Genomic DNA, 19,050 nt, shown 5'->3' with positions numbered 1-19,050 from the left:
AGCCTCACAATGGGAGAAACGGGCTCTGCAAGCGGCTTCACAGGATCTGGACTGAACTCGATGAATGATGCCGTTCATATGGACACTTTGTGAAACTGATCCCCAACAACAAATGAGTAAATTTTAATCTCTTTTAAAAGACGGATGTTATTCAAAGCTGACTTTTTGGAGCTTTTAACGGTCATGACGATGCTCCGTCACCAAAAACTCGCCCGGGGTTGTATTTTGCTGCAATTGCGCTTGTTTCGTTGACCCTGTTTACGAGGTCCTCTTCTTCAAGCCTGACAGAAACGCTAATGTCAGTGTCATGATTATTGTGAGCATAAATATCACGATTATTTGACGATTATTCACAATATTAACATCACGACTCAAAAAACATTAAAATCCTACGTTTTCTTTTCTCCTGGTTGTTTTCTTCACGTATTAGCGCGCCGCAATACGTGACCTACTTCATGAAATTAAACGTTATGAATGATCAATTTGACATAAATCACAAGATATAAAAGCACTTTACATTTAGGTAAATCTTTTTTTGAGGAAAGGCTAATTTTACTTCCAAAATGACAACCTTTCTGGAAATTGAAAAAAAAAAAAAAAAGACCAAAAAAAAAAAGATTAAAAATAAATTCAAAAATCTTTGAAAAATGATTTATAATTGTTTTCTCTCATAGGGTTGTATTTTGAATAAAAAAAAAAAAAGCAGTACCGTATTTTCTGGACTATAAGTCGCACCATTTTTCATAGTTTTGGCCGGGGTGCGACTTATACTTATATACTTTTACTCATATACTTATACTCCAGTGCGACTTATAATTATGATTTTTTCTTCTCTATTATGCATTTTTTGCTGGTGCAACTTATACTCCGGAAAATACGGTATTTAAACACATTCATTTATTGATCTTTTTTTTTTTTTTTTTTTTTTTTTTTAAGATTATTTTCTAAACTCCCTCTCTTCTTTATCCGCGCGCTTACCACTCACTGATTTCTGGTTGTGCTGGGAAAACTAACCCCGAAACTCCCGGTTGAGTGCGCGCGTAGCCAGGCGTTGCTGCCGTGCTGCTGTCGTGATGGTACTCATCTGCTGCCTCCGCCCCGGGGGGATTCAACCGCCCCAGCCCCCCTCCTGCCTCGCTCTCCCTCTCCGCCCGCCGCCGCCGCTTACCGCATTTCACCGCCAAGACGGACGGAAATTAAAAGGCTTTTCACGGGGGGCAAAGTGGAGGCTCCGGACTCGCGTGATAAAACGGGTTAAACACTTATTAATACGAAAGTTATTTGACTGCAGAACGACGACGGCGGCGCGTGCGGAGCCGAGTTCTGCTGACGCCGCGGGAAACGGCCAGGAACACTCCCGCACGTAATGCCACTTAATGTAGGCAAAAAACCATGACTACGCAATCATAAAGTGGATTTGACATCGCTCGGCATGTCGTACGCCGTGTAGGTCGAGTGCGGCGCTCTTTATGATGTATTTTATGTGATGTATGTCTGAAAAGTAAGGCCTTGTATGATCTGGGCTTTGAGCGAAATTGTTCTAATGTATTAGTTGCAGACTGGCGTTGTTTACGAGATAAATAAATCATAAAGCACGTATCAGTATACTTCTCTTAACTGCGTTTGAGTTCAATGAATCGTCAGTGATCTGGTCTGTCTTTTGTCGTTTTTGTTCTTGTTGTTCTCACTATTGTTACCGTATTTTCCGGAGTATAAGTCGCACTGGAGTATAAGTCGCACCAGCCAAAAAATGCATAATACAGAAGAAAAACATATATAAGTGGCACTGGGGTATGAAATGCAGTTGCAAGTGTGAAAATAACAAATAATATCACATAAGTCGCTCCGGAGTATAAGTATATAAGTATAAATATAAGTATGAGTCGCACACCGGCCAAAACTCTGAAAAAAGGTGCAACTTATAGTCCGGAAAATACGGCACTGTTTTTTGTATTTTTTTAAATCTACAAAGTTTCTCAGAGTCAGAACTCAACTTCCTGCAATTTTCAACTCTTATTTGTCAAATTTTCTTCACAAACTGCAACACGACAGATGAAAAACCATGATATTTATTTACCACAGGAACAAACTCTCCGAACGACGTCATCGTTTTAAAAACGTGAGAACCTGTCACTTAAGCTCCACCCACACAGTAAAATACAGTGTAAACAGCGCGGCTAAACTGGGCGGTGCCTTCTATTTTTAGAAAGCTGCTTACAAATCACTGGTCGCAGTTTTTTGTTGCTGCGCTTCATGTCAAAAGAGGTCATTTTTCACCTTTTTGCTTCCGTTTCGCTCGTTCTACATCGACACACAACGTTTACTATTTACGTCTTGTTTTGTGGGGTTGGATCACTTGTTTTGCATCTTTTTTATGTATTTTTTGCTTGATGTATGAAAATCTGTCAATCTTGTAGCGCATCGTTTACTGCAATGGCACGTATTTCACCACCGGAGGCAGCGCACGCTCAATTTTGAACTATTCCAGACAAACCTACACTACTTTGCGCTAAAATTGCGACAAAAAAGGGACTAGGAAGTGTCGGCGACGGTATGAACGCGCCGTGAACATTTTTGTAGCAAAAGTTAATTTAGTTGACGTTTTTAAATGATGCGACGGCACGCGGCGCTAGGACGACGCCACGCTAGGACGACGCCACGCTAGGACGACGCCGCGCTAGGACGACGCCGCGCTAGGACGACGCCGCGCTAGGACGACGCCGCGCTAGAACTAGGACGACGCGGCGCTTGGACGACGCGGCGCTAGGACGACGCGGCGCTTGGACGACGCGGCGTTAGGACGACGCGGCGCTAGGACGACGCCCTAGGACGACGACGCCCTAGGACGACGACGCCCTAGGACGACGACGCCCTAGGACGACGACGCCCTAGGACGACGCGGTGCTAGGACGACGCGGCGCTTGGACGACGCCGCGCTAGGACGACGCCACGCTAGGACGACGCAACGCTAGGACGACGCGGCGCTAGGACGACGCGGCGCTAGGACTAGAACGACGCCGCGCTTGGACGACGCGCCGCTAGGAAGACGCGGCGCTAGGACGACGCGGCGCTAGGACGACGCCCTAGGACGACGACGCCCTAGGACGACGATGCCCTAGGACGACGCGGCGCTAGGACGACGCCGCGCTTGGACGACGCCGCGCTAGGACGACGCCACGCTAGGACGACGCAACGCTAGGACGACGCGGCGCTAGGACGACGCTGCGCTAGGACTAGAACGACGCCGCACTTGGACGACGCGGCGCTAGGACGACGCGGCGCTAGGACGACGCGGCGCTTGGACGACGCGGCGCTAGGACGACGCGGCGCTAGGACGACGCCGCGCTTGGACTACGCCGCGCTTGGACGACGCCGCGCTTGGACGTCGCGACGTTAGGACGACGCCGCGTTTGGACGACGCCGCGTTAGGACGACGCCGCGCTAGGACGACGCGCCTCTTCCCCAGATGCTAAACCGCGGTAAACGTGGGCAAAGAGAGATCATGGTCCGGTCTTGCGGTGGTGGGCGGTCACACTCGGCTGGGCGTCGCCGTTTGATTGCAGCCGCGTACGTTCTCCTCACGCATAAGACGCCCGAGTTTTAGCGCAGATGTTTGGTTCGGTCGGACGGAGACGAAATGGGCTCAGATCGAACTTCTCCTGTGAAAATAATGAGTCTTCTGAGTCTCTGAACGAGGTCTGGACCAGGTCCAAGGACTTAACCGAAATGAGGATAAAATGGACTCCAAATTCGACACTAGAACTGCAGTGGAGTCCGAGGTCCACCAGTTTGAGAAACACTGATACTGAAAAGAAAAGTAATAACCAGAAGAAAAAAAATGGCCTGAAAACTTATTTTATGTCAAATATATGTCAGCTTTTCATAAACTAAAACTCATGTTCCTTTTATAGATTAGAATGAGTTTGTTTTCATGTATTTCTTAGTCATTTATCAAAAAGTTAAAAACGCTTAGTCATTTTTTATTAATGTCATTGTCATTCTTAAAGGCGTAGTTATGAAGGATTTATCGAATATGAGGTTTAATGAACATTTAAAGGTAAAACATGTCATGTTTTTGTGGTTAAATGCCATATTAACAATGATACATTTTGTTTAATAGCACTTTACAAGTTAAGACTATAAAATCACTAAATACAACATAAAAAGAATATTAGAACATACTATTCCAGTCATTAAACTTATCTATCTTGTCTTTCTTCCATATTTTTTCCAGTTATTGTCAACAAATGTTAACTCCAAATGTTTGGATGAGATTTTTAGAGTTTAGTTCTGTTGTAATTCTGTGAAAATATCTGCGCTGACACAATTAAAATAAGTAAATAATACATCGAAACACGTGCATTCTTCCTGCGATCGGGACCCCCAGCCTCTCCGCAGATCTGACCTGTAACCCGTCTCCATGGCGACTCAACCGTGACCTCCCGCGGCCGTCGTCGTGTGTCGTATGATTGACTGACAAAAGATGACAACACAAGTCATCGGCTTCATCATCTCGGAGAACATCTTTTCTTTCTTTCTTTATTGGCTGCAAAAGACGACGACACCCTCCTCCCTTTCTCTGCCTGACCTTTGACCTTTGACCCCCTGACGCGGCGTCATTAGGAGTCAATACAACGAGGTCAAACCGGTGGAGAAGTGGCTTTGCGCCGGCACCAGAAGGAAGAGGGAGACACCTGCTGGACAGAAGATGTACTCGTGCTCAGTTACTACTACTTCAGTCATGAACACGTTGTACTGCACCGTCTGTCATACTTTTACTTCTGCTTTAGTAGTATTGTTGTTGTTGTTGGAAGCAGCGGTACTCTTACTCAGTGGTGGAAAGTAACAAAGTACACAAGCAAATGTGTTTTTTAGGTATCTGTACTTTACTACTACTCTTTTCTACTGCATGACCGGACTGAAAAGTACAAAGTATTCTTCTTTTATGTTCTTATTTAGATTTTTGGAATAGAAAAATAATAAAAATGAACAAACAGAACAAGTAGAATCAAAAGGAAATAGAGTTGAGTGCATCGTTTGTCCCGGTGTTCGTTAAATCCAGCGTAAATCTCAGTGTTTCCATTGTATAATGTTTTTTCAGTCCAGTACTTCATTTCTTTGTTACTGTAAGTATTTTTCCTGTTTTTCCCGCACGTTCACGGTGACATCAACACATACATCAACAATGTATTCAAAAATTGAATGTTAAGTCGTTGATTCAGTTGCTTCTGTTGATCAAAAAGCATCGCACATTTTTTTCAGCAAAATTAAAAAAATACTTTCATATGATTTTTCACTCTAAAAGTACATTTCGAAACCGGTGTTTCAGTATTTTTTTTCTTAAGTAGATGTTTTATGTGATATTTGTTCATTTACTTTAGCAGAATTGAGTACTTCATCCACCTCTGCTGTTACTTAAGTAAAAGTTTGTGAGTAAATACAAGTGGCAACAGCTTTATGTTTCACACTAATACAATATTTGAACATTTGTGTTTCTTACGTTCAGATGTGATTTAGATGTTCCTTTGTGTCTGTTCTTTGGAATTTCCAGTTTTTTTATTGAACAGAGATCGGTTGAAATTATTGATAATTTAGAATCCAGAGGTCAAAAAGTCAGTGTTTTTTTTTTGTTTTTTTTAAGTAAATCTGATTAATTGTTCTCAAAACATGTGATTTGAAATGACTACAGCTGCTTTACATTAAAAAAAAACACTTATTCTAACATGAATTTAATAACATTCAGTCATTATGCAATTACTATTACGATAAATTAATAATATAATAATACAAAAAATTAAAAATACTATTACTTCTTTGTAGATCCTGATGTATTATAGATGTATCTGTTATCTTCTGTGCTCCATGTTCTTTATTGTTCATCTACAGAGAAAACTAACACCAACTTTCAGGTGTGAAAGTGAAATGAAATCCAGGATGTATTGAACTTGGAGCCCCCGGTGTAGTTTTAACACCAGATAATGTGGGATGGCAGTGCTTTTGTCTGTGAACAATCATCGCAGTGTGAAATAAGTGTTTGGTAAAGACTGCGGCCTCGGATCAATACTGCTGCGTCAGGGGTTTAGTTTTAGAGGAGGAAAGACGGATGGAAAAGAGAAGGATAAATTATTCCATTGATGACATACTGCATGGATTCAGGTTAAAGTTAGGGTTTGAATTAACCTTATTTCCCCCCATAATATACCACCGTTTTACTGTCTAATTTTATTCTGAGTTCTCTATGGCCCTGCCCAGCTCTCGTTTTTTATTTATATTTATTTATTCAAAAAAAAAAAAGATCTTTGTTTTAGTCTTTTTATTTATTTTTATCGTTTTATTTATTTCCTTTTATATTTTTATTTATTTATTTTTATAGATTTATTTATTTTGTTTTATTAATTTATTTTTATCGTTTTATTTATATTGTTTTATTTATTTATTTTTATTGTTTTCTTTATTTTTATCGTTTTATTAATTTATTTGTATCTTTATTTATTTATCTTTTTTATTTTTTATCTTTATTTATTTTTGTCTTTATTTTTAATATTTTTCCCGTTTTACTTATTTACTTTTATCTTTTTATTTATTTATTTTTATCATTTTATTTATTTGTATTTTTTTATTGTTATTCGTTTTCCTTTTTATATATATTTTTTAATTTATTGACAAACCTTTAGTACAAATAATACAATTCATATTTTAAAGAAATAAATGCTTATTAAATCATCTCTTCATGTTAAAGCAGGAAGTGGGTGTTTGAATCTAACTCCTCCCCATCGCTCAACCGGGGTGGACCGCCCAAGCACAGCCAATCAGAGCGCTGCTTTTCACTCTCACTTCCTGGTTGACATGTAACAAAATACTGTATTATTAGCTGCAGACGGCGCACGGTTGTCTCATTTTTTCACAAAGTGCTGCTTTTACCCTCAACTCTTGGGTGAAAAACACAAACGTCACTCATTTACTCACAGAATGTCCCGTACTAAAGCTTTAACACGTCCTCTCCGACACTTTTAGACTGTGTTTAGTTTCTTTGGAGCCTGAACGGTCGCTCTGTGCTGCAGGTTGATGGCAGAGAGGTGAAGCCTGCCGAGGGACGACATCATGAACTCTCTCCCTTCCATGGACCGCCACATCCAGCAGACCAACGACCGCCTGCTCTGCATCAAACAGGTACGAGGCCGCGCCCGCAAACGCACGCAAGGCCGCGCCCGCAAACGCACGCAAGGCCGCGCCCAGAAACGCCCGCGAACGCTCGGAAACCCCTGAAAACGCTCGAACACGTCCGGAAACGCGGTCTGCCGATTGATTTCGTCGACTAAAACCGGCGAAAGCTCTGAAAACGCTGCAGTATCTCTGTGATCCGAGCGTGTATCTGAATTATACTGCACTCGCACGACTACACTGTACTTTTTATACTGCAAAGGACGAGGAAACGGTGTATTTATAAGTAAAAGGAAGATTTACAATTCACTCCTAAATCCCCAAATCCCGAGGTCTCACCCCCTGCTTGCTGCTTCCTGCTTCCTGCTTGCTGCTTCCTGCTTCCTGCTTCCTGCTTCCTGCTTGCTGCTTCCTGTTTCCTGCTTCCTGCTTCCTGCTTGCTGCTTCCTGTTTCCTGCTTGCTGCTTCCTGCTTCCTGCTTGCTGCTTCCTGTTTCCTGCTTCCTGCTTGCTGCTTCCTGCTTGCTGCTTCCTGCTTCCTGTTTGCTGTGTCCTGCTTCCTGCTTGCTGCTTCCTGCTTCCTACTTCCTGCTTCCTGTTTGCTGCTTGCTGCTTGCTGCTTCCTGCTTCCTGCTTGCTGCTTCCTGCTTGCTGCTTCCTGCTTGCTGCTCCCTGCTTCCTACTTCCTGCTTCCTGTTTGCTGCTTCCTGCTTGCTGCTTCCTGCTTGCTGCTTCCTGCTTGCTGCTTCCTGCTTGCTGCTTCCTTCTTGCTGCTTCCTGCTTGCTGCTTCCTGCTTGCTGTTTCCTGCTTGCTGTTTCCTGCTTGCTGCTTCCTGCTTGCTGCTTCCTGCTTCCTGCTTCCTGCTTCCTGTCCTTCCTTCTGTCGTCCCATAGAAATCCTTACAATCGAAATCAAATAATGAGTCGACTAATGCAACTTGTGATGGACTAAATGCAGATTTCAGGTCTTATATTTGCAGTTTTGGCCTGTAGTATTATAATTATTATATTGGATCTTGTTTTTGAGCTTTTAATTGTACTGCGAAGTAACTTTGTTTAGAAAAATGCTATCCAAATAAAGTAAATAAAAATAATAATAATGAAAAATATACAATAAAAAAAAAGATTAAAATAAATAAATAATACATTAAATTAAATGCATGAAATAAATCTAATAAATAAAATCTATTAAAGTCGGTATGGACGATTTTTTGGCGATTTGAGAACGCAGGTGGAAGTGCACATGCCACTCCCCCGTGTGGACTGATACAACACACACGTGCGTTTGTTTATTAGCGCAACGGATCGCATCGCATCTCTCGTCTCCCGTAGATTTCTGTCCACTTCTGCTTCTGCTCGAACAGTCTTTCTCCATCTTCATTTTGCCCCGTACACTGAGGGAACTATATTATGATAGATCCATGCGCTTAAGCCCTCGGAAACGTGGGGACGAGCCTGACGCGGCTGCAGGTGAGCGATAGGTGCGTTTTATGATTGATACGTGGCAGGACAAATGATTTATCCACGCCACGAGGAAATATGATCAAAAATTTGCTGAAAAAAATCGTCCATACCACCTTTAAATTAATGAATTAATTAAATTAAATACACAAAATAAATACAATATAATAAATAAATAAAATAAAATAAACACCTTTATTAAGTCATCATAAAATTGGCCACTACAGGACAAATCACCCAAAAACATTTCACTTTTGTAAAAACTAATACAATAACATGATCCGGACTGATGCTCATGATCGTGTAAACATACAGCCATATTTGATTGTTGCCTAATTGCTTGTCCATTTCCATTTTCACTCATTTGTCTGATCAAAAAGACAAATCTGGTTTAGGATTAGAACAAACTGGGGGAAAAAACCCGATACGGAGTCGATCCATCTTCTTCTTCTGCCGCTTTATCCGGGGCCGGGTCGCGGGGGCAGCAGTCTGAGCAGGGACTCCCAGACTTCCTTCTCCCCAGACACTTCCTCTAACTCCTCCGGGGGGATCCCGAGGCGTTCCCAGGCCAGCCGAGAGACATAGTCTCTCCAGCGTGTCCTGGGTCTTCCCCGGGGCCTCTTCCCGGTGGGACATGCCTGAAACACCTCCCGAGGGAGGCGCCCAGGAGGCATCCGGAACAGATGCCCGAGCCACCTCAGCTGGCTCCTCTCGACGTGGAGGAGCAGCGGCTCTACTCCGAGCTCCCCCCGTGTGGCCGAGCTCCTCACCTTATCTCTAAGGGAGCGCCCAGCCACCCGGCGGAGGAAACTCATTTCGACCGCTTGTATCCGCGATCTTGTTCTTTCGGTCACTACCCAAAGCTCATGACCATAGGTGAGGTCAGAACGTAGACCGACCGGTAAATAGAGAGCTTTGCCTTTCGGCTCAGCTCCCTCTTCACCACAACGGTCCGATGCAGCGACTGCATCACTGCAGCCGCTGCACCGATCCGCCTGTCGATCTCACGCTCCATCCTTCCCTCACTCGTGAACAAGACCCCGAGATACTTGAACTCCTCCACTTGGGGCAAGGACACCCCACCCACCTGGAGAGGGCAAGCCACCTTTTTCCGGTCGAGAACCATGGCCTCGGATTTGGAGGTGCTGATTCTCATCCCAGCCGCTTCACACTCGGCTGCAAACCGTCCCAGTGCATGTTGCAGGTCCGGGTTTGATGGAGCCATCAGGACAACATCGTCTGCAAACAGCAGAGATGAGATCCTGTGGTCCCCAAACCGGACCCCCTCCGACCCCTGACTGCGCCTAGAAATTCTGTCCATAAAAATTATGAACAGAACCGGTGACACAGGGCAGCCCTGGCGGAGTCCAACATGCACTGGGAACAGGTCTGACTTACTGCCGGCAATGCGAACACAGCTCCTGCTCCGGTCATACAGGGACCGGACAGCCCTGAGCAAAGGGCCCCGGACCCCGTACTCCCGGAGCACCCCCCAAAGGACACCCCGAGGGACACGGTCAAAAGCCTTCTCCAGATCCACAAAGCACATGTGGACTGGTTGGGCAAACTCCCATGAACCCTCGAGCACCCGATGGAGGGTATAGAGCTGGTCCAGTGTTCCACGACCGGGACGAAAACCACTCTGCTCCTCCTGAATCCGAGGTTCGACTATCGGTCGGATTCTCCTCTCCAGTACCTTGGAATAGACCTTACCCGGGAGGCTGAGGAGTGTGATCCCTCTTTAGTTGGAACACACCCTCCGGTCCCCCTTCTTGAACAGAGGGACCACCACCCCGGTCTGCCAGTCCAGAGGCACGGTCCCCGAACGCCACGCGATGTTGCAGAGACGTGTCAACCAAGACAGTCCTACAACATCCAGATACTTTAGATACTCAGGGCGGATCTCATCCACCCCCGGAGCCCTGCCACCGAGGAGTTTGCGGACAACCTCAGTGACTTCAGCTTGGGTGATGGATGAGCCAGCCTCCGAGTCCCCGGTCTCTACTTCCTCTTCAGAAGACGTGACTGAGGGATTAAGGAGATCCTCAAAGTATTCCTTCCACCGTCCGACGACATCCCCAGTCGAGGTCAGCAGGCCTCCACCCGCACCGTAAACGGTGTTTGTGAGACACTGCTTCCCCTTCCTGAGGCGCCGGACGGTTTGCCAGAATTTCTTTGGTGCCGACCGATAGTCCTCCTCCATGGCCTCCCCGAACTCCTCCCAGGCCCGGGTTTTTGCCTCTGCGACAGCACGAGCCGCGGCTCGCTTGGCCTGCCGATACCCGTCGATGACCTCCGGAGACCTACAAGCCAGAGTGGCCTGATAGGCCTCCTTCTTCAGTCTGACGGCATCCCTTACTTCCGGTGTCCACCACCGGGTTCGGGGGTTGCCGCCACGACAGGCACCGGAGACCTTGCGACCACAGCTCCGAGCAGCCGCATCAACAATGGAGGCGGAGAACATGGTCCACTCGGACTCAATGTCCCCAGCCTCCCCCGGGACATGGGAGAAGCTCTCCCGGAGGTGCGAGTTGAATACCCTACTGACAGAGGGCTCCACTAGACGTTCCCAACAGACCCTCACAATGCGCTTGGGTCTGCCAAGTCTGTCCGGCTTCCTCCTCCGCCAGCGGATCCAACTCACCACCAGGTGGTGATCGGTTGACAACTCTGCCCCTCTCTTCACCCGAGTGTCCAAGACACGCGGCCGGAGGTCTGATGACACGACAACTAAGTCGATCATTGACCTCCGGCCTAGGGTGTCCTGGTGCCATGTGCACTGATGGACACCCTTGTGCTTGAACATGGTGTTCGTTATGGACAATCCGTGGCTAGCACAGAAGTCCAATAACTGAACACCGCTCGGGTTCAGATCGGGGAAGCCGTTCTTCCCGATCACCCCTCTCCAGGTGTCACTGTCATTGCCCACGTGGGCGTTGAAGTCCCCCAGTAGAACAACGGAGTCCCCGGTCGGTGCACTGTCCAGTACCCCTCCCAAGGACTCCAAGAAGGCCGGGTACTCTGCACTGCTGTTCGGCCCGTAGGCCGCCACAACAGTGAGAGACCTGTCCCCCACCCGAAGGCGGAGGGACGCGACCCTCTCGTTCACCGGGGTAAACTCCAACACGTGGCGGCTGAGCTGAGGGGCTATCAGCAAGCCCACACCAGCCCGCCGCCTCTCCCCGCGGGCAACACCAGAGAAGTGGAGCGTCCAGCCCCTCTCGAGGAGATGGGTTCCAGAGCCCAAACTGTGCGTGGAGGTGAGGCCGACTATATCTAGTCGGTATCGCTCAACCTCCCGCACAAGCTCAGGCTCTTTCCCCCCCAGCGAGGTGACATTCCATGTCCCCAGAGTTAGTCTCTGTGTCTGGAGATCTGGTCGCCGAGGCCCCTGCCGTCGACTGCCGCCCAGATCTCTCTGCACCGGCCCCTTATGGATCCTCCTGCGGGTGGTGGGCCCACGGGAGGGCGGCCCCACGTCGCTCTTTCGGGCTGTGCCCGGCCGGGCCCCGTGGGGTAAGACCCGGCCACCAGGCGCTCGCCATGGAGCACCCATCCCAGGCCTGGCTCCAGGATGGGGCCCCGGTGACGCCGATCCGGGCGACGTGAACTGCCTTGATTGTGTCGTCGTCATAAGAGGCTTCTGAACCGATCTTTGTCTGACCCGTCACCTAGGACCTGTTTGCCTTGGGAGACCCTACCAGGAGCATGAAGCCCCCGACAACATAGCTCCCGGGATCATTCGGGCACTCAAACCCCTCCACCACGTTAAGGTGTCGGTTCAAGGAGTCGATTCCCCCAAAAAATACACACAAACATCAGCCAAAAACTAAGCCTGAGCAAATAAAACTGTAGCCGCAGCAGTTTGTAGTTGAATAAAAAAGTGTTTTAAACAATTTCACACTCGATCATCGCTTGAATATCAATTAGTCCCAATTCCCAGATAATACGCAGTAAGAATAGCGTCTAATGTTTGAGTCAATTCACTCAAATCCCGCTCGTACAAAGCAGCTTAGAGTCGTGGACAATGAATGTGCTTTGAATATAACAGTTTAGCCTTTTGTAAATGTCTGTGGCAGCTCGGCCCATTCAATCACTCACAAACTCATCTTTTCCCTTTGAAAGAAATCTCAGCCGCTCAAATCCGCACGGAAACTAATTAGTCGCGGTGACAGGTGTTTGATTATCATTTAATTGTTTGTTTCCGAGCTAAGATTCAGCCTGCGTGATATTCTGTCTTAAGAATATCTCCACACGTCCTCTACATATTTGAATGGGATTTGAATGTATAACGTCGAACAAGACCTGATTTCAGATTTCCTCACATATTTTTTGACATTTGAAAAAAAATAAATCACATTTCAAGTCATTAAATTGCTTGATAATGACATTTAAAGGTGTTTTATGTCACTTTTCTGGTGACAAACGGCACTTTTTTTATCAAATAAATCTGAGAAACGTTACAGGAAAAGCCAAAATTCGACCGTTTCGAAAAGCTTTTGTTTTTTTTCTTCTGTTTTTAGTTTCAGTTTTATTTTCAAGTCGTGACAGGCCTGAATCTAAACCTGTCGAGCTTTTTAACAACTAAACAAGCCCCGGCCACTCTTCCAAACATTATTTTCAACCTATGCAACATACAGACACTTTGAAATGCCCAGACGCCTATAGTTTCCCCTCCGGCGGCAGCGTGGGCAGGTGGAGAGGCTGGTGCCCAGCCCTCTTTGGCCCTGCTTCTGGCCCCTGGGTGGTTCTGGCCCCTGGTTCTGGCCCTGGTTGGGCTGTGATTGGTGTTCCTTGGCCGCGGCCGGGTGGAACATCTGTGCCGCGGCGCGTGCCAAGACCTCTCCCGGTGACGGTGCCTCCGTCGGGGATTCATTGTTCGGAGTGGTCAGAGCTGTAATCACTTCTGACGGGAGCGCCAAGTGTCCGCGCTCTGCCCCGGCGCTCGGAGAGGGTGGACGCTCGTCCTATTCAAGTTTGCCGACCTCGTATTGGCCCTAATCTGATTAGAAAAGGGGCATTCACGCTCATTATTAGGTCCTAAACGGAGCCCATTTTTAGTGATTTGGACGTGGTTTGGTCCTGTTCTACTCCAGGTTTAGGTCTGATCTTTGTCCAGGTTTAAGTCTGATCTTGTCCAGGTTTAGGTCTGTTCTACTCCAGGTTTAGGTCTGATCTTTGTCCAGGTTTAAGTCTGATCTTGTCCAGGTTTAGGTCTGATCTTGTCCAGGTTTAGGTCTGATCTTTGTCCAGGTTTAGGTCTGATCTTGTCTAGGTTTAGGTCTGTTCTACTCCAGGTTTAGGTCTAATCTTGTCCAGGTTTAGGTCTGATCTTGTCTAGGTTTAGGTCTGATCTTTGTCCAGGTTTAGTTCTGATCTTTGTCCAGGTTTAGGTCTGATCTTGTCCAGGTTTAGGTCAGATCTTTGTCCAGGTTTAGGTCTGATCTTTGTCTAGGTTTAAGTCTGATCTTGTCCAGGTTTAGGTCTGATCTTTGTCCAGGTTTAGGTCTGATCTTGTCCAGGTTTAGGTCTGATCTTGTCCAGGTTTAGGTCTGATCTTTGTCTAGGTTTAAGTCTGATCTTGTCCAGGTTTAGGTCTGATCTTTGTCCAGGTTTAAGTCTGATCTTTGTCCAGGTTTAGGTCTGATCTTGTCCAGGTTTAGGTCTGATCTTTGTCCAGGTTTAGGTCTGATCTTGTCCAGGTTTAGGTCTGATCTTGTCCAGGTTTAGGTCTAATCTTGTCCAGGTTTAGGTCTGATCTTGTCCAGGTTTAGGTCTGATCTTGTCCAGGTTTAGGTCTGATCTTTGTCCAGGTTTAGGTCTGATCTTGTCCAGGTTTAGGTCTGATCTTGTCCAGGTTTAGGTCTGATCTTGTCCAGGTTTAGGTCTGATCTTGTCCAGGTTTAGGTCTGATCTTTGTCCAGGTTTAAGTCTGATCTTGTCCAGGTTTAGGTCTGATCTTGTCCAGGTTTAGGTCTGATCTTTGTCCAGGTTTAAGTCTGATCTTGTCCAGGTTTAAGTCTGATCTTTGTCCAGGTTTAGGTCTGATCTTTGTCCAGGTTTAAGTCTGATCTTGTCCAGGTTTAAGTCTGATCTTTGTCCAGGTTTAAGTCTGATCTTTGTCCAGGTTTAGGTCTGATCTTTGTCCAGGTTTAGGTCTGATCTTGTCTAGGTTTAGGTCTGTTCTACTCCAGGTTTAGGTCTGATCTTGTCTAGGTTTAGGTCTGTTCTACTCCAGGTTTAGGTCTGATCTTGTCCAGGTTTAGGTCTGATCTTTGTCCAGGTTTAGTTCTGATCTTTGTCCAGGTTTAGGTCTGATCTTTGTCCAGGTTTAGGTCTGATCTTGTCCAGGTTTAGGTCTGTTCTACTCCAGGTTTAGGTCTGATCTTGTCCAGGTTTAGGTCTGATCTTGTCCAGGTTTAGGTCTAATCTTGTCCAGGTTTAGGTCTGATCTTGTCCAGGTTTAGATCTGATCTTGTCCAGGTTTAGGTCTGATCTTGTCCAGGTTTAGGTCTGATCTTGTCCAGGTTTAGGTCTGCTCTTGTCCAGGTTTAGGTCTGATCTTTGTCCAGGTTTAGGTCTGATCTTGTCCAGGTTTAGGTCTGATCTTGTCCAGGTTTAGGTCTGATCTTGTCCAGGTTTAGGTCTGATCTTGTCCTTGAACGTGCACCCTAAACCAGGACTTAAACTGGACTGGATCTTTACTTGATGAAGGCCATAAATGAGTTTGTGGACTAAACTATCGCTGCTCGACTAAATACGGAGGTTAAACGCCATTAAGCCGGGTGTACAGCGACTGCGAGGCGGGTGCGGTTCTGTGGAAAGAACTTACCAGATGTCGCAGTGGTCCGAAAGCAGTGTGTCCAGGGAATCGGACTCAAACCCGCGTGAATCCAAGCGCCGTTTGTCAAAGACGGGCCGCAGTCGGTGCTACGGGCAACCATCCGCAACCCTGACCTAACCCTCTGAAAATACATGCCGAACCCGCCTTTGCATTTGGCGCAAAACACCCGGCGTTAAGATGCTCATTTTAACCATTTTCTTTGACCGTCGGTTTCAGTTGAAGCTGCGAGTCTGAGCTATAAAAAGATCAATAATTTCCCATCTGCGGCAATCCACCCAATCCAGTCTGTTCTCTTCACCATCGTGAGATCCGAGTGAAATGAACCCCAGAATATGATCCATAAATACTGCAGTGTCACTCAGGTTTGCTCAGAGATAAATCCATTATTAGGGTTCCAGCTAACGTGGTGTATGGAGGCGCTTGCATGCTCTCTGGTGGCACAGTTGTGTATTACAAGTACATTGTCACACGGTTAAAAGCATTTAATGACTCTTAATTAATGGGAAAATGCCATACTTTTGACATGACGGGAACTGAATTACCTCGACCTTTTGTCTTATTCAAGAATCAACATTTTAAACTGTTGAACGGAAAAACGTTTTTAGCAGAATCTTAAACTTAAATGCGCTCACGACATTTTAGTGAAACGTGCGGTCTAACCTGTCACGCGCACATATGCCGTGCAGTTACGTCATTTGAAACGCATTTAAATATTAGCGGTAAAAGCTCCGTGACGACCTCTCCCGTTGGTCTGTGCTATGTCCCCGCGCTGCAGAGGTTGTAGCTTCGGTCTGCGTGGAAACATAAAGAGGTGACGGAGGTGAAGGAGGCTGTTGTCGGGTAAAGCCGGAGCGTCGCCGAGGGGCAAAACCTGGAATAATGTCCTCCTCCTCTGTTCACGAAGCAATAACACTGGCTACATAACACGGGGAGAGAGACGGGTCCGGTATATGGGAATAACGGATGTGCGGTCACAAATAACATGTCGTTTTTGATCTATTTTAGGAATATTTAGAGACGGTTCTTTTTATTTTACTTTTTTTTTTTTAAGATCAAGACTGAATTTATTGTCATTTTTCTGCACACATAAAAGACCCCTCAAAGTCTCTGTATATTTGTCATGGAATTAGACAAACACCGATGCTATTCCGTAACACATTGAGAACACAATTCAACTTAGAATATGAAACGACACAGAAATATCAGACATTTGTATGGCAAGCTTGGGAGAAAACGCGGGGACTGTGTCAGCCAAGCCGTTGTAAGGAGCCTGGCTGACCCTCCTGCGTCTCACCCCCGCGTCTCACCCCGTTTTGTCCCATGCTGGTTGGTTTTATTAGATATTCTGGAATAGGCGGGTCACATTTCTCATTGGTCAGCCTCACATCAAGGCACTTAGTATTTTTCCGTAGAGATCAAGCCTTGGGTAAACATTACCCAAACTCCTCTGGGCTGTCACCCCCCCTAGGGTAAACATCCTTTGGCCCATCTTTACAACCCCTTCACAAATGCAGTTTGTCACACACCCGTTCTTCTCTTAGACTAATGATGCAGATAATATATCACTATTATGCAGATAAAATACATCACAGAAATATAATCATATATTCACATTTTATCACAATATTTTATTTTAATTTAATTTTTATGAGTTCAACTTTTTTTTTTCTTTTCTTTTTTTAAGAACAAGAATGAAAAATCACATGAAAAATCAATAAAAACTGAAACACAACTGAACCCAAACAAATGTCCCAGTTTGCCCACAGTTTCATTTAGAAACAGAAAATTGTGATGTGTTGTTTTAATATATTTTTGCTAAATAAATATAAGTTTAATGGAAGAAGAAATAGGTGTAAAAGCTTAATATCGAACAAAGTCTATGTTGAGTTTGTGTCCTTCATATTCAGTCTGTCTCCCTGTGATGGACCCTTTCAAATTTGGGGAAAAAAACTGTTTAAAATTCCAAAATAAAGGCTAAAGTGAAGAAGAACATAATGTAATTTCCACTGGGATTGGGATTAACCTCAAAATATTAGAAAATATGAAAAATCCTGCTGGTTTTGGCAAACGAAAACCACTGGGACACGTGTGTGTTTAAAGTACAATTGTATTTTACGTCATTTGTTTCAAAATGTTATAAAAGACAGTGTTTTTGATGAAGCAAAAAAGTTTTATAGGAAAAAAATGTACAGAAATGTTAATGAACAGTGAATATGTTTTTCCCTACAGATAAATTACATACTTTAACATATTTTGACATCAATTTTACTTTTTGTGAAGCTCAAATACAATTTTCAGGCTAGAATTTTTTTAAATAAAAAAGCAAATTAATTGTCATTTCTAATCTGGAATTTCAGGATTGTTACTTATTCGTTGTTAAAAACACTTAAAACAACTAGTATTCAGATCTGATGTCAGTTTTTTTTTTTTTTTTGAACATTTTCTATTAAAAAGCATAAAACATTTGCCAAAAAAATGAAAATGAAACACAAACTGACCTGAATGCTGTAAAATGTCTGTTTATGGAGCTCTTATGTGTTTTTTTTACATCATGTGTTCTTGTTTTGGTCCTCGCAGCACTTACAGAACCCGGCTAACTTCCAAACCGCCGCCACCGAGCTGTTGGACTGGTGCGGCGATCCTCGAGCGTTTCAGCGGCCGTTCGAGCAAAGCCTCATGGGATGTCTCACGGTAAGTATCGTACTAACCCTCCGATCTCCTCCACAAAGACGCCGTTTCTGTCTCACAATCAAACTCTGGCTTAGCACTAAGATATTTCAAGAAAGATTGTGTCAGCGTACATTTTTTGCAGAATAAACTGATATAAAAAAAGTAAATAAACTATGACTAACTAGATTTTTGTTTACTATAGATATTTTTGTTTAATTAAAGAAAAACTAAATGAACAAAAGGAACAAGTGGTGACTTGAATTTCCACTTTTAAATCCCAAAACCTAAAACCTGAGGATAAACCAACTCGACACCCAAGAAACACCATCAACCCATGTGCAATACTGAGATAATCATGTGCAATAATCATGTGCAATACTGAGATAATCATGTGCAATACTGAGATAATCATGTGCAATACTGAGATAATCATGTGCAATACTGAGATAATCATGTGCAATACTGAGATAATCATGTGCAATATAACAGTGTTATTTGGCCCGAGCAAAAATTTAACAATATTACTGTATAGAGGGCCAAAAACACAAAGTGGGCGGAGCCCACTCAAAATTAACGAAAGTACCCGTCAGTGACCAGGGACCCACACCATGAGGTAGGAAAAATGTATGTATTTATTATGATATTTGAAAAATGGGAAACATTGTTTTCGCATTAGAATATTCTTCTTCTTTCTTCTTCTTCTTCTTTCTTCTTCTCGGGACCAACCCCCCCATTTTTCACCCAGTGAACATTGACGAAAAGTCACACAAATTTGCACACCTCTAAAAATCGTGCCTCTCTACGTTCTGGCTATCTCCCTTTTCTAAAATTTTAAAAATTGGCGCACCAAAAATGCATTGAGAGATAGGAAATGACCCCCAAAAAAATCTGATCATAGAATCATGAAATTTGGCG

The 19,050-nt window shown here is 44.8% G+C and overlaps 1 protein-coding gene across 1 annotated transcript in view; it reads left to right on the top strand.

Annotated features, from left to right (window-relative positions):
- The first annotated feature begins 7,053 nt into the window (after nt 1-7,053).
- The window catches only part of LOC140368792 (zinc finger MIZ domain-containing protein 1-like), a 64,883-nt gene continuing 52,886 nt past the window's right edge, over nt 7,054-19,050 (top strand). The window contains exons 1-2 of the mRNA XM_072455850.1: nt 7,054-7,170; nt 18,043-18,156. Of these exons, the coding sequence (XP_072311951.1) occupies nt 7,102-7,170; nt 18,043-18,156 (183 nt within the window). The 5' untranslated portion in view covers nt 7,054-7,101. The remainder of the gene's footprint in view (nt 7,171-18,042; nt 18,157-19,050) is intronic.

The sequence above is a fragment of the Eucyclogobius newberryi genome, unplaced genomic scaffold (genome assembly GCF_026437365.1).
Source record: "Eucyclogobius newberryi isolate DKJ021-1_F unplaced genomic scaffold, fEucNew1.0.hap1 SCAF_20, whole genome shotgun sequence".
Classification (NCBI taxonomy): Eukaryota; Metazoa; Chordata; class Actinopteri; order Gobiiformes; family Gobiidae; genus Eucyclogobius; species Eucyclogobius newberryi.
Note: the sequence above shows the minus strand (reverse complement) of the source record. Positions and strands in the feature narration are given on the sequence as shown.